This window comes from Macadamia integrifolia, unplaced genomic scaffold, assembly GCF_013358625.1.
Source record: "Macadamia integrifolia cultivar HAES 741 unplaced genomic scaffold, SCU_Mint_v3 scaffold_210A, whole genome shotgun sequence".
Taxonomy (NCBI): Eukaryota; Viridiplantae; Streptophyta; class Magnoliopsida; order Proteales; family Proteaceae; genus Macadamia; species Macadamia integrifolia.
In genome coordinates this window covers 111,183-125,621 of record NW_024870643.1, presented here as the reverse complement: position 1 = coordinate 125,621, position 14,439 = coordinate 111,183, and the positions used below count along the sequence as shown (strand labels likewise).

The following is a 14,439-nucleotide window of genomic DNA, read 5'->3' as shown; positions in this document are numbered from 1 at the left end:
CCCCCCCCCCCCCCCCGCCCCACACACACACAAAATTAAACCGCCTGCCCCCTCCCCTCGTTAGGTTTTTTTAATGAGCTGCTACCCTCTTATTGTTGCGGATTTTCACTCTAGTGTGGTGGGGAATCTCAACCCATAATATATATTTTTATGAAAAAGGTTTTCTCAGCCACCAAGGGAGGTTATATTAGCACCCTCTCTCTCTTTCTATGAAATGACCTGGCTGCCCTCCTATGCATGAAAGCCTTCCACATCTCACTGATGCGCTCTTCTTCGCCACTTGCTTAGAGAAGTAGAGAACCCTTTCCTATTTTTGTTCTTATTTTGCACCTAGAATTGAAACACCCACCCGAACCCTAATCTACTTCTTATATGTTTCATCTTTGCCTCGGATGGAAAACGTTCCAACTTATTTTGGGAGGTTTTATGGACAAGTCCATCCATAGAATACCTAAGAATGGCCCACCATAATGTGCCATCGGAAATGGTCTAGTCTGGATGTGTGAGATACTTCAATCGAGCTCACATTTAATCAGTCCTTCCAATGTATCCTCTCATTCGATGCCTTGCTTGTATGAGCTGAAACTGGGAATTTCAGCAAGAACTTGGATCTACCCATATTCAAAATTTGAGCCGCACCCAAACTACAAAATGGCAGATATTTGAGCATCTTGGGATGTTTACACCTGAGTCTTCAAATATCTTCCATGAATATTAGTAGACGTATGTAGAGAAAAGGCTAAATAAGCATTTATGCAGCATGCAAATAATTGTTATGACACCAATGATCATTATGGAGGGACATCCAATATTCATATCCTAGAGGGAGGTAGGTATCTTTCTAGTAGTTCCGATTTTTACCATATTTACAAAGGAGTTGGATTACCACATTTACAAAGTTGAGAAAATATTTGCTGTACCAGTTCTATAATAATAGTCTTCGGGGAATTCGAACATGCCTGAAAAAGGGGAGCTTGAATAACTACCTGACAGTAGTTGTAGAAACCCCTTCCCTGAACAGCATGTTTGCCACTGGTGGAGGAAGCCATGCTGGGTTGCCACTGCTCTGGCCATCCTGATGTTGACCATCCCCTTGAATCAAACTAGCCTGTCCCTTCTTCCCCCTTGACCCCCTCACATTTTTGCCTACAAAGAAGCCTAGTTTCATGGCAGTAAACAGACCAAATGCAATTACAAGTGGTCGAACAGCCCAGTGAAAATCCTCAAGGTGTTGGTATTTCTTTGCTACCCCAGGACATGTACTGAAAGACACCACTTCAACTTCAGCTGGGTCTGCTAAGATGCTGTTGCATGAATCTCCAAACACAAATCTTCCAGGGAATCCAACAACAAGGCACCCATTTGGTAGGACCTGCGAGATCCTTCCTGTAGCCCATGCACCTCCCCTTTTATGGGGCCATTCAAAACGAGGGCTAAACACATTTGCTTTCAGCCTCACAAATTGGCCCACACAGTAGGGTTCTGCCATCTGGAGGTCTGAAGCATTCCCACTCCATAGTGTCTCCAGTCCTATAAACCCAACAGCTACAGTGCCATCACGCTGTATTGAATGGAGAATACCCACAGGCGAGTGTTTCTTGTCATCTTCCTTCACCCTTACCCAGTCCCCTGCTGCCAAGCCAGATGTAACCCGCTCTAGTGTTGACTTATGAACTCTCAAAGGATTGTGAACACCAAGGACCCTCACCAGAACAAACTCATCTCTGTCAGTGTCCTCCAAACCAACTACCATTCCCTCCGGGATAAACACGTTTTCAGCCTTTCTGGAACGCACTGTATCACCAACATGGAGATTATCCTTCGAGAGGAACCATTCAGTGTAACAACTACCACTTGATTTCTCTTGCAGTTTCCAGTTCCCCAGGCCTGTCCAGCCGTCATCGCCATGAACTGCATTCTGAGAGCTGCAAGTTCAGATGCAAATCATCACATAAAAAGTACACACAACAGTGTGCAAAATAATAGGTCAAACAAAACAAATGTACTTGGAACAGTATCAGAGCAACGCCAATAATCTTTCTTCTCATTTTTTTTTTTTTGACCCAATGAGCAGGATTCTTGAAAACACATCATTGCAAAGGGGATAGGAGAAGAGATGAAACCCTACAACCGTAGAATCTCAATGCCTTCACATAATACTCCGTCGTCAACACACTTCATGACATCACAACGAAATCATGTGCCCAGAATTCATGCAACTGAATCCAAGATTTCCCCCCCTAAAACTTACTCAAGTCCATACTGCACACATCTAAATACCAACTGTATGCATATTCAGCTCCTTCTGTCGACTCCACTTAGTCGACTACCACACTTTAATTTGAATTTTATATCAGCACCAAGGCAATCCTGCCCCAAGCAACTGGAATGTAGTAAGTTGTAATCTAGAATCTTGATACTAGTAACAAACAGCTCATTTGAAATATGAATTAGAAATCAGCTAGTTACGTGAGCTTAAAAAAAATGCAAATTGAGATGTGAACTTCATAAGCTACTTGTAAAGCAGAAAGTCGATGATGACTAAATATTATGCCACATGTTTATAAAACCAAAGAGAAACACCTAATTTCAATGGAAAGTTCCATAGTTTTAAAACCACCATGTAACTTTATAGCATTTAACAGAGCTGAATGTACACCAACATCAGGTAATAAGAAGTATTTAATTTTCTTCCTTTTTTCAGTGCAGTTCATAAAACAACGGAAATCTTACCATATGTCAAGTCAAGGCACAGGACAGTTCTCATAAGTCACGCCTTTAGATTTTCTAGCATAAAGTTATCTGCCACTAATAAAATCAGATAGATTTCAGTAGTTTTGTCTGCCTTGCAAACTCTGCCAAGTGACTGAATGGGGATAAGATATCCAGGGCACAAATTCGGAAATCATAGGAAAACCCTAACATGAAAGGACCTAAACATCACCAACGTAACTGTGGTGGACAAAATCTTAAGAGACCATAGTTGTAGTCAGAGAAATACGTTAGAGAAGCAAATCAAATGTGCTTTCAGTTAAATAAATGATATTAACAACTTTGTGTATTAAAACAGGCCACCCATTGAAGGAAGTCACACATACCCTTAAGCAGTCACTGGTTGTCAAAATAGAATATGTAAATCAGATACAATACCATGGACAAGCTTCAACTGCAACTAGAATGATGTACAAAGGGGTCTCCCACCATAAGGGGGACCGTATTTTAAAAACAGGTGCCACTGCAAAATATTTTCTCATCTGATCGGATCCACTTCTGTGTGGAAGCTACCCACTGGGTCAACTAGACGAAAAATTGTAAATAGATGATAACTCCAATTATTCCAAAAGTTTGAAAGAGAAAGTTCCATTTGAACTTTAAAACCTCCAAAAAGTATCATGTGAATCAGTGTTAGAAAGATCAAGCTAATTCTTGGTAGACAATCACTTAGATAAGATCTATCTGTCAAATTGTTGGTCTGTTTCTATAAGATAAAGACATTTGGCAAGTTAAAGGCTCTAGAACCATTACCCAAAAGAAAATCCAACACAAAAGATATAGTAATAAGAAAAATGGCAGGGATCAGCAGAATGGCAAGGTATAACTTATGAAGATGACTTTCCCAGAACCCAAATTTGTTACGTTTAAGCAAACAAAATCCAACGCAAAGTCTTTTTTTTTTTGGGGGGGGGGGGTGTTTGCGGGGAAGAGATAGTCAATATCTTGGGCATATAAATTATAGGGTAACATATTGTATTCCCCCTCCAAGCCTTAAAAGCCTAGAGCTCCAGAGAGTAGTCCCTACCTATGGATTGGTTATAGCAACAATTTGTTGCAAAAGGAAGAATGTAGTAGATGCAGGGCTTGGGTACATAGGAACACAGCCCAAGGGCAGACCACATAGAACAATAGACAACTACAATCAGAACAAAGTTCCATGACACAACTCCTGTCTAACGGACACTACTCTCAGCAGCAAACAATAGGTGTCCAAATGTAACATATGATCCATTGTGGAAGTCGTTACCATACATTACAAGCAAGAACATGGTGCCAGCTGTCCTTTATTGAGATTAAGAATTTTCGACACCATCCTAAGCAGTAATCAATAGTTGTCTAAATGTTACCCAGGACTCATTGATGAAGTCATTAACACATATTACAAGCAAGAACATGGTGACATATTTTTTTCTAAACATTTAGAATGTAATCTCAAAAAGGTGTCAAGTTAGCATGCATTACAATGGGAGCTAGGACACGCAACAGGAGGCAAGTATCAGAAGGAAAACACAATAATCAGAATATCATAATTAGGTTAAATCATTGTAAGTTCAGTCAAGATCCCAAATTACTGACTATGATAAACTGTCCCAAAATACTGATTATGATGAACTCTCTTCTTTTCTCTTCCTCCAACACTCTACCCACACCCCTCCCCCCCCCCCCAAAAAAAAAAAAAAGGAAGGGAAAGGAAATAATTTCCTTGGGGGGTGTTTGGTTCGGTAAATCAAATGGTGTATATATCGGATATGAATGTCAATCTTTTGATAGACATTCTTCTGAATTATGTTTCTTTCTGAAAAATCGTTTGGTTGCCTTGAGGTAGGGGTGTCAATCAGTCGGTCCGGCTCAGTTTTGGTCCGGGTTAAGTCGGTTTCGGTGTGGGAAAGCTGAAACCGAAACCGAACCAATAAGGAAATTCTGGTTTTAGTTTGGTTTTGGTTTCGGTTTCGGTTTGTCTTCGGTTTCTTAAATCGATTTGTAACCGGGTTGGTTTTGGTTTTTGGTCCAGTTTGGATTCGACTTTCCATACAAATGTATACAAAACTATGCAAATTTTGATTTTTTTAATGAATTTTGGAGTGTTTCGGTTTTTTACCGGTTTGGTTTCTGTTTCGGTCCGGGTTTTGAGCCTGTTTCGGTTTGGTTTCGGGTTCATCTGGTTTTTGGTGCGGTTCGGTTTGGTTTTGGGGTTGCAATACTCCAAACCGAACCGAACCGAACCAATAAGGCTTCGGTTCAGTTTGGTCCGTGTTGTTATCGGTTTGGTCCGGCCGGTTTTACCGGTTCAGTTTAGGAATTGACACCCCTACCTTGAGGCTAGTACATGTTTCTCGCGGGTTGAGATATTGGCTTCCGTAGAGAACTTCTTTGCCGCTTTCTCCTTTTATATTAGGTGGTAAAAAGGTTGCTCAAATCTGAGTTTAAGTGTTGAGGTAAACTCAGATTTGGAACACATCCTTTGTAATATGGTCATTCATGGAAAATAGGGTGCTCACTTATGATGGTCAATCTAGTGGAACCAAACAGCTCCAAAAATTAAGAATTATCATTCTAAAGAATGTCATCCTAAAGATTTACCGAACCAAACACCCCCTTATTCTATCAGGAGGAAGGAGAGGAATGACATGACTTACCTTCTAAATGCATGTAAGATGTCTGCCATTATAGGACGATTCCGTAAGTCATACTCAAAACAACCATTGATTACATTCACGACCGAAGGAGGCAAGCCATTTGGAATCTGTGGCTTCTCTTGCTTGGTCACAACTAAGTTGTAAATTTCCTCAACCGATTTCCCACACCAAGGTTGAGCTCCAGTCAACATCTCCACAATACTGCACCCGAACCCCCATGAATCAGTCTCAATGGATAATGGACCTCTTACTTCTGGTTGCCACTGTTCAGGAGCCATGTAGTTGGGAGTTCCAAGTCTCAGAGCAATATCTGAACTGGGCAAGGGAATTCCGAGCAGTAGATACGGAATCCCAAAATCACCCAGGATTGCTTGGTCCTTCTCGTTAAGAAGGAAGTTAAAAGGCTTAAGATTTAAAATCAGTATCCCTTTTGAATGAAGTTCCAGAATTCCCTGAGCCAAGTCAATCCCATACCTGTGGACATTAGCATAAACAAAGGACAGTTTCAGCAGCTTCATTTTTACAACTTTACTCATGTTAAGGTATAGAAATGTTAGCTTTTTTTGTGTTTTGCAAACACCTCGAGTCCCAAACCCACATCACCTCAAAACATCAGCCAATGGCAGCTTGCTTCCTTTAAGACGAGCCATTTTGTCTCCCACTGTTCCCTCGTAGAACTTCATAGCAATGCATATCTGTCAAGACAAAAACAAAGCTGATTTGGCAATAAAGCTTCCTCTACAAGATAAAGAATAGGAAAATCACACAACTCTATTAGCAAGCTACAAAGCTGCCAAAACACCATAGATACAAAGAATTACTTTTCCACTTATCACTGAGATACCATACAGCCAACAGACATCTTGTAATCCTCGGCACCTGGAGAATAAGTGTTCGAACTTATCTAAGAAGGTCTGGATGTGATCTTCATTGATTGGATGTAACATCTTGACAGCCACTTCATGAAATCTTTCATAACCATTATTTGATTGATGGTGAGTTGCCAACCAAACATCACCAAATGGTCCCCGCCCAATCCTGTGTTTAAGTTTCAAAGCAGCAGGATCAATCCATGGGCTAATCTGATTCGATGTTGCTACAACAGTTCTGAGGTGATCAGGATCACCTTCAAAAAGCTCAAACTCAAAAGAATCTGCAGATGGAGTGGCAGCAAGTTCTCCAGCCATTTTGCATGCTGAAATAGCATTAGACAGAATTAAAAAAGATATAACCAAATATTCACTCAAAAAGCTATTAGAGAATCATCAAGACAAACACCAAGAAAGATAAAGTGAAGTTAATCCTTTCTCCCTCCTACACTTTGGATGAGACCTGATGTTACAAAAATTACCAACTCAGCAATAAACTTAACCAGCATCATCAAATTTACCCAGGAATTCTACACAAATTAAATTTCAAAACCTACTGCAAGAAAATGAGAACAAAAGTCCTTCCAAAGGAGGTGGTGTGGTGGGAATTTGGGAGACACAAAAAATAGGTCAAAAGTTAAAGTGACTTCAATTAAGTTTCTCTTCTCTGTTACTGTATTGACACGTTCAGAAAATTCAGAAACTCATATATCTTGGCCATGTTCTAAGCATCTTCTTTAAGGACTAAAGAAAAGAAAAAAGATAAATAAATCGGTTCAAAACATTTTGGATTTCATAATATCATTTTACATTAGATTATGCTATATGCAAACTTCATATGGGCATTCTGAATTCCATCTTCCTTTATCACATTTCATATTGTCACCCAGAACACTTCAATCAAGAACGAAGCCTAATATTACCTACAGAGTTATAATTAACTACAACACACCATAAACCACAAAGTAGCTGAGAGCCTGAGAAGGCATCATCTACAGAGAGAGAAAAGATCCAGAGAGAATTAAGTGTTGAAGACACTCACCAATACACAGATAGATGATAGGAAACTGAGATAAACAGAGAGTAGAGAAAAGCAGTAAATCAGCCTTCAATTATACTCAGAGATGTCGACGAATTGGATTATAGTTTCTTTCAATCAATTCAAGAAACTACTCTGCATATACTTTGGATTCATAGCTCACACAGACCTGCAAAAACATAAAATTTAGTTCAAAAGCTTGTGAGATTATACAGGAAAACCTAAAATTCGTTAAAGATTAGAAGATGATAAAAAAGGAAGAAGACGAATTGAAGAAGAAGAATAAGAATCCGTTGCAGAGAATCCTTACTATCTTTTTCTTCTAAAATAAAATCTTGGTATATTAAGAACAAAGAAGATCCTTTCACTTGTGCATTATATAAGCGGTGACTTAAAGAGATAACTGTAATTGACTTAAAAGCCCTTTATACATTTAATTACAAAGTTTATATAATTAATGAGATTAAATTACCTTGTAAGGAAATAATTAAAAGGATAACGATTGGGGTAGTTGCTACGTCTCTGGTTTTGACTGCCAGATCGGAATCCCAACTGACGTCTCACCTGCCTTTCTCGATGACCGCCACTCCAATGTATCTTCTTCTCTTGGGCTCTTGCAGCATAAATCTTAACCGTCCAAAAAGAATACATTTTGTTGTCTTCTATATGTGTTTGACTTTTAAGAATACTTTTGGGTGCAAGACTTTAACCACAGTTTATTTTAAAGTAATTTACAGCGTCACCCCCTAGAGGGTGCTACTATTATAGAGATACCCCTGCATAATATCAAATTATGCTCACACCACTTACCGTTGTCTCTGTTAGGGATATTCTTAAAATGCTGACATCAATTGGTCTATTTTTTTCTAAATAGCAAAATACCCTCCTAAAATATAAACTACTTAATATATCCTATCTTAATCCCCTAACACCAAATCAATACCAAGCTCCTTCATCCAATTCATAACTCTATTTTATAATATCAGACTGTCGTCTTCTTCCCCAAATTATAAAACACAACGTCAACATGATTTCGGCAATGAGCGGCAAAAATTACTTTGTCCACAAAATCGAAGGTTAAAACCCTAAAAAATGACATCTTGCTTCACTGTACTCCCTCTTCAATTCTTGGTCCAACAAATAGGAAAAGAAGAAGATGATGATGACGAAGGATGTGAGGAGTTTTGATCTGAGAAGAAGATGAAATGAAAGGATTTAGAGTTCAATCGGGGTTTTGATTTCAAGTTTTTGTTTGGGATTTGGGGACGTGAGTTTTGTTTTACACTTTTTTTTTTTAACCCAAGGTATTGTTTACGGTATGAACATGGTTTTAAGTATTGGTGCGTATCGTGCCGTATCAGCTGATACGTATCCGTATCGGTAGGCATCGGCATGATACATACCGATACGTATCATGAAAATTTTAAAACCCTTATGTATCGATACGTATCCTACGATACACACCGATACTCACCGATACGTACCGATACTCTATGAAAAATTCAAAATTGAAGTGAAATGTATGTTTTGATATGTATCGGTACGTATCGATACGTATCGGTATGTATCGACCGATACACACCGATACATACCGATACGGTCATAAAATGGCCAAAATGGGTAATTTTTTAGAAAAACATAATTTTTTGAGGTGTTGTTGTTCCAAAGTTGCTGCCAACCATTTTTCTCTCTAACTAAAGTGGAAATCAAGGTTGGGAACAAGGATTTTACATTTATGGGACAATTACAAACCTTGGATTCTTAGTGCGATACTCTCAATTTACTGTTTATGCATAATACATGTCATATATAACTTTTTTTAACTATTTTTTTATGCAAATGTGTATAAAAAAGTGTTTCCTATCCATTTATGTACGTATCTTTAGCGTATCTTAGCGTATCTCCGATACAATACGATACCCTCCTGAACGTATCTTAATTTTGGCCGACCGATACGACGACTGATACCGATACTTTAATCCTCGTATAAATGAAAACATTAAATAAACTACATGTATTGTCATTGAAACAGAAAACGATTAAGTGGGCTAGGTAAGGGGTGCGAGCGTAATTTGATATTACGTAAGGGTGTCTCTCCAATAGTGGCATTCTCTAAGGGATTGCACTGAAAATTATCCTTTATTTTATAAATAAATAAACAATTTTTTTATTTAGAAGGAATGCATCTCTTGCATGTGCACCTGGTCAATGAAAGCATACGGGAAAGCATAAAAAGAAACATCATTTTTTCATTCAATGGTTGGCCTGCATAACCGTCCTCCAGTGTTAGCTGACATCCCCAATAAAACTAATTTCCATGAAAAAAAAAAAAAATAAATAAAGGAAAACACAGCGATGGTTTCACTATCGTTTTTCGCCTCACATTTGACAACTACTTCAAAGACGAAGATCGACTATAGAAAGAGAAATATAAGTCCTCTTTGAGATGGGGAGAAGCTTTGATCCCATATATTTATATTTGTATCACTATTAGATCAAAAATATAGACTTTCATCCAGATATGGAGGAATTGACAACCAGATGAGGATACCCTGCTCATCTTTGTCACAGGCTATATCTTCTATATACGCTAGCTAAATTAGTCTCAACCCTCTATATGCTCGTGCTCACAAGACCTTCCTACGGGGGTTTGGAAAAAAAAACAAGAAGAATTTAAGATCTGTTTGGCATCTCAAGCACGTCACTTTTTAATTAACCAACAAACTTAGGAAGTAGAAGAACCGTGAAAAAATGCTACACTGCTACTGTGCAATCCAAACAAACAATCTTGTCCCCTTCCGGATCACGCCACCGGACGCGCCAGTCGCCGTCGGTCACGCTTCGTTGAAAACAAAGAGAGAGAGAGAAAACAGAGAAGAGAGGAAGTCTAGAAGGACCATTAGTGCACGTCACTTAATTTTGGTGAAGAAAGTGAAAACGTGTGATGGATAATTGAGCCTTGTTCTAGTCTTCCACTGGTGGAAGCGAAGGGTCTGCATCTGCAACTAGGGACAAACATGGACGACGGAGTTCTTAATTGGCAACAGCCATTGTTTCATTATCGGCGAGAATTGGAATCGTGAGGCGGAGGTTCCGATGCCAAAGTCAGGTCCTGATTTTAATATTATTACGTAGGGTATTGAGTCGGTTGAGAACCTTACCTTTGGATCTTGCTAAATGTCCTCTATATTGGCAACCTGAACCCTCTATATAATGACTAACCTAATCAGGGTGAGTTTCCTAACGGTTAATTTGACCATGATAAGATTCTATAACAGCTAACTCAATCATGGCGGGCTCAAAGGTTAAATAACTGCTTAGCTCTGGTTAGCCACTTTGGATCTGAGTCAGGGTCGATTGTGGTTACGTGGAGCCCCACGTGAGGCATATCTCACAAGTGTAAATAGGTTAGCTCATATTCGAATATCTATCATCCTGACCATCGATCATCCATTGGTCATTGGATATATGGTATATCAATATAGCAAACAGGAATCAAGCCAAAATAAGCTGTAATCACTTGAACCCTAGAAATACCCTAGAAATATCCAATTGTTTGATTTGATTGTCGTGAAGAATGGGGAATTGGTTGTGAGGGACCAAATAAAGGAATTTGAATTATCCCCCTTAGAATGGCAAACGTAACATCCTCAAGACCACGAAATGAAGGAGTCAGCAGTTCAAGAAGGGGATTTAAGAAGACTAGAGAATGGAGCAAAGGAAGGAACCAATTATCAATCCCAATGTCCATGGGTTTAATTGATAAAAATACCCATAATGAGGTTTGGGTTTAAAAATAATTCACCTAAAATTTCAGTTAATAAGAATTTTGGATAACTTTTTTTCACTGAAACTTTGTATGGATGATTTTTGTAAAAAGAAATCCAAAAATAAATAATCATGCAATTTTCCCTTGAACTATGGTCATGCCCAACTCCAAGATCCATGGGATTTTTTTTGTCTTCCTTTGGTCCTTGTGATTTTTATACGGGGACGATGGATTTTATTTTATTTTTTATTGTGGTGATAGACCTCCATGCTAAATATTTAAAAAAAAGCATCACATAGTCACTAGGCCTGAGCTTAACAAAATAAATGGAGTTTCCCGAAAAGCAGTGGCCCTGCAGAAGTGCAGGGACGAAAGAAACACAGGGCCACAAGTGCGGAGACAAAGGAAACACACATGGAATGGAAGCATCAAAACTATTGGGATATCCATTTTTCATGGGGGTGGGATGCTCATTTCACCCCTCGTGTGTTTGGGTGTAGAAGCCAAACCGCTTTTTTTCCTTTTTATTATTGAAAAAAAAAAAATTCCTTTCCTTACCATACAAATGATAATCAAATAGCCTTGGTGATCCAATACCATAGACAATCTGATGGGTTTGAATTGAAACTTTTAAACACAGCAAAATCATCTATTCTTCATTTCCTTAGGCAAAAAGAGTGCCCATCAGGCCACAACAATTCTCTTCTTCTCTATTGCAATTGCAGCAAATTTTGTTCAATTAAAAAAATAAAAAATAAAAAATACATCCATAAAGATGGAGTCATACTGAATTTATCATTGTTTTGTTCTCGGATTCTCCCATCATCATGTATTAAACTTTTCAAAGCAATGTCGAGATCACTGTGCAATTCAAACCATAGACCTGGCATGAAAGGTCCGTATTTGTGCATCTTTTATGGAAGAACAACATAGATGATGAACTTCACCCAATTAAAGGCCTCCTACATACAGGGTTATTACCTTGTCTTCGTCCCAACTCTTAAGAAATGTCCTGTAAACCTTGAGTGGTGCGCTTTGCTGTATGATCTCTGCTTCCCCCTTGACCACAACCTTGAATATGAGAACCAACCTCTGAGGAAGTTAGCTAATTTGAATTCTGTGTGGCAAACGATATTTCTGTTCTTGCCATCTTCAACACGGAAGTAATTATCCATGCTTTCTTGATCACCATAACAACTAGCATAATCCTCATCATCTTCATGTCTTTGTTCCTCCTCTTCAAGATAATCCGATCCTGATGAGAAACTGTAGACAGCCATTTTAGGATCATTTTAACCATCCAAATCTCAAAAAATGTATAGAAGATGATTGAGTTACAACTTCAAATTGCTGAATGAGTTGGAAAATCTGCCATTAATGCATGCAACATTATTATAATAATATTCTATATGCCTAAAACAGTGGAACTCTTATGGGGCTCCGCTAGTAGACAAGATTTAGTGCCCATATCATTTTGAGCATAGAGCCTTGATGTTCAGAACTTAAGACAGGATTAACACAGGGTCAGCACTAATCCACTTTCCATTGAGCATAAATATCAAACTGCCACTGAAAATGGAGATGCATAACATGAGGAAGCTTACGTTGTTTCTTGTTCATAATAGGCTTTGGAAGGTTTAGATTTCTTGATTGGGGTGTAGTTGACTGAGAGATGCCGAATAAAACAAAGCTGCACAAGAGCAAATAAAAGTTAGCACACGAAAACCGTGAACCACTGTTTAGCATGTCTAAAACATGAAAAAGCATGCACCAAAGATCCATAGGGGAGACCAACCAAAAAAAAAAAAGGTTCATATATCTCATAATGCAGCCATGAGACCAGTAAATGGAAGTAGTTGAGTGTGGGAAAGATCTAGAAGAGCAAATAGCAAAGATTATTCATATGCTGGAAAAAAAAATGTGAACTACCCAAATGATTGTATAGAGTTTCACTTTGATATGATTTCTCCCCTCGATTAATATCACCCATCTCCATTCCAATCATATTGCATATGCACCATACTTTTACGAAGATAGAAATATGTTCCCTTCACAGTTACAATCAATAATTGCTTCCATTTAGCACAAAATTTACACTGCATTTTTCTATGGCAAACCATAGGTGCTCATTCAAATCAAAATGCTCTCTTTACTTCTCTTAATCCTCTAGATGGAGGTTCGAAGACATCTGAATCTCCTTTATCCTTCTTGCAACTGCAACAAGCCAGAAAGTGTTTCAACAAATACATAACCAACCAGCTATTGAAGGAAAGAAGTACCAAATGGTTGACTGAGAAGTATTGGTCAATTTCTGATAAATGCAAAAAGCATGTATATCAAGTGATAACTTCTAATATAGCTTTTTTTTTCGAGTAAGCTTTGTCAAAAGACAATGGAATGGCCTCTTCACTATCCCATGAGTATGATTTTCTAGAACCATGTAACGAGTAAACCCATGAATCCAGTCTTCCCCAGTTGCAGAGGGAAAAACACAGTATCTACTTTGCTAATTCCTCAGGAAACAGAATCACAGTATCTACATTGGTAATTCCTCAAGAAACAAAGAACCTATTGAAGCAATTGTACCATTGAAAAAACCAATGTTAGATATTCACCAACATACTTGCACATGAACCAAGGAAAAACAAAATGAGCAAGTTTTACTTGCTAATACCTATGAATCAATTAGGGGAGTAATACCTAAAGCACAAGTTTGCATGTGTATGAGAGAGACATAAAAATATCAGGCAAACATCAGTACATTCTTCCCTTTAATTGGGCAACAGAGATGTTAATTAGAAAGAGAGAAAAACCAAGGTATGATTCAACATGAATAACTGAAAAATCTCAGGAGTCGAGTCTCCAATATGCGAGAAACACATTCAATAACTACTACACCTAGTGAAACACAACATGAATGCCTATGTTATGTAAATATATATATGCAACATATATGTATCAGTCTTTGCCAGCTACTTCTATGAGTTTACCATGTTTCTTTGCTTATTTGATCTTCAGAATATTTCAAATTGAAAGACAACTAGTATGACAATTTACCAAAACCCATTATACTAAGCAATGAGAATAATAAAATAAATCCAAACACACCTGGTCACCATCCTTGATCCCAAAACTTCTGATATAAGCCTTGTCGTTAACTAGTTTCTGACCTTCAAAGCTTAAGCAGAAATGACCCCATACGTGTGACCTGCATGCATGGGATCAAAGGGAAGAATCAAACCTTAATCCCCTGTAATATCACCCAAAAAAATTCCCATCCATTTTCATGGTAAAAGAAGCAAAACGATGGTTTTCAACCAGAGACACCAAAGTTAAACAATTTTAAGAGAC

At 38.3% G+C, this 14,439-nt stretch overlaps 2 protein-coding genes across 2 annotated transcripts in view; both read right to left on the bottom strand.

Moving 5' to 3' along the window:
* Positions 1 to 728: 728 nt before the first annotated feature.
* Positions 729 to 7,725, bottom strand: LOC122071332 (E3 ubiquitin-protein ligase KEG-like). The gene is made up of 6 exons (XM_042635670.1): positions 7,630 to 7,725; positions 7,323 to 7,488; positions 6,233 to 6,606; positions 6,015 to 6,106; positions 5,412 to 5,885; positions 729 to 1,925 (listed from the first exon to the last, which is right to left on the bottom strand). Exons 3-6 carry the CDS (start codon positions 6,596 to 6,598, stop codon positions 983 to 985), a joined length of 1,875 nt encoding a protein of 624 aa, XP_042491604.1. The 5' UTR covers positions 6,599 to 6,606; positions 7,323 to 7,488; positions 7,630 to 7,725; the 3' UTR covers positions 729 to 982.
* Positions 7,726 to 11,716: 3,991 nt separating this feature from the next.
* Positions 11,717 to 14,439, bottom strand: part of LOC122071336 — a 3,723-nt gene continuing 1,000 nt past the window's right edge. Inside the window, exons 2-4 of the mRNA XM_042635678.1 lie at positions 14,197 to 14,296; positions 12,693 to 12,778; positions 11,717 to 12,354 (exon numbers count right to left, since the gene is read on the bottom strand). Of these exons, the coding sequence (XP_042491612.1) occupies positions 12,066 to 12,354; positions 12,693 to 12,778; positions 14,197 to 14,296 (475 nt within the window). The 3' untranslated portion in view covers positions 11,717 to 12,065. The remainder of the gene's footprint in view (positions 12,355 to 12,692; positions 12,779 to 14,196; positions 14,297 to 14,439) is intronic.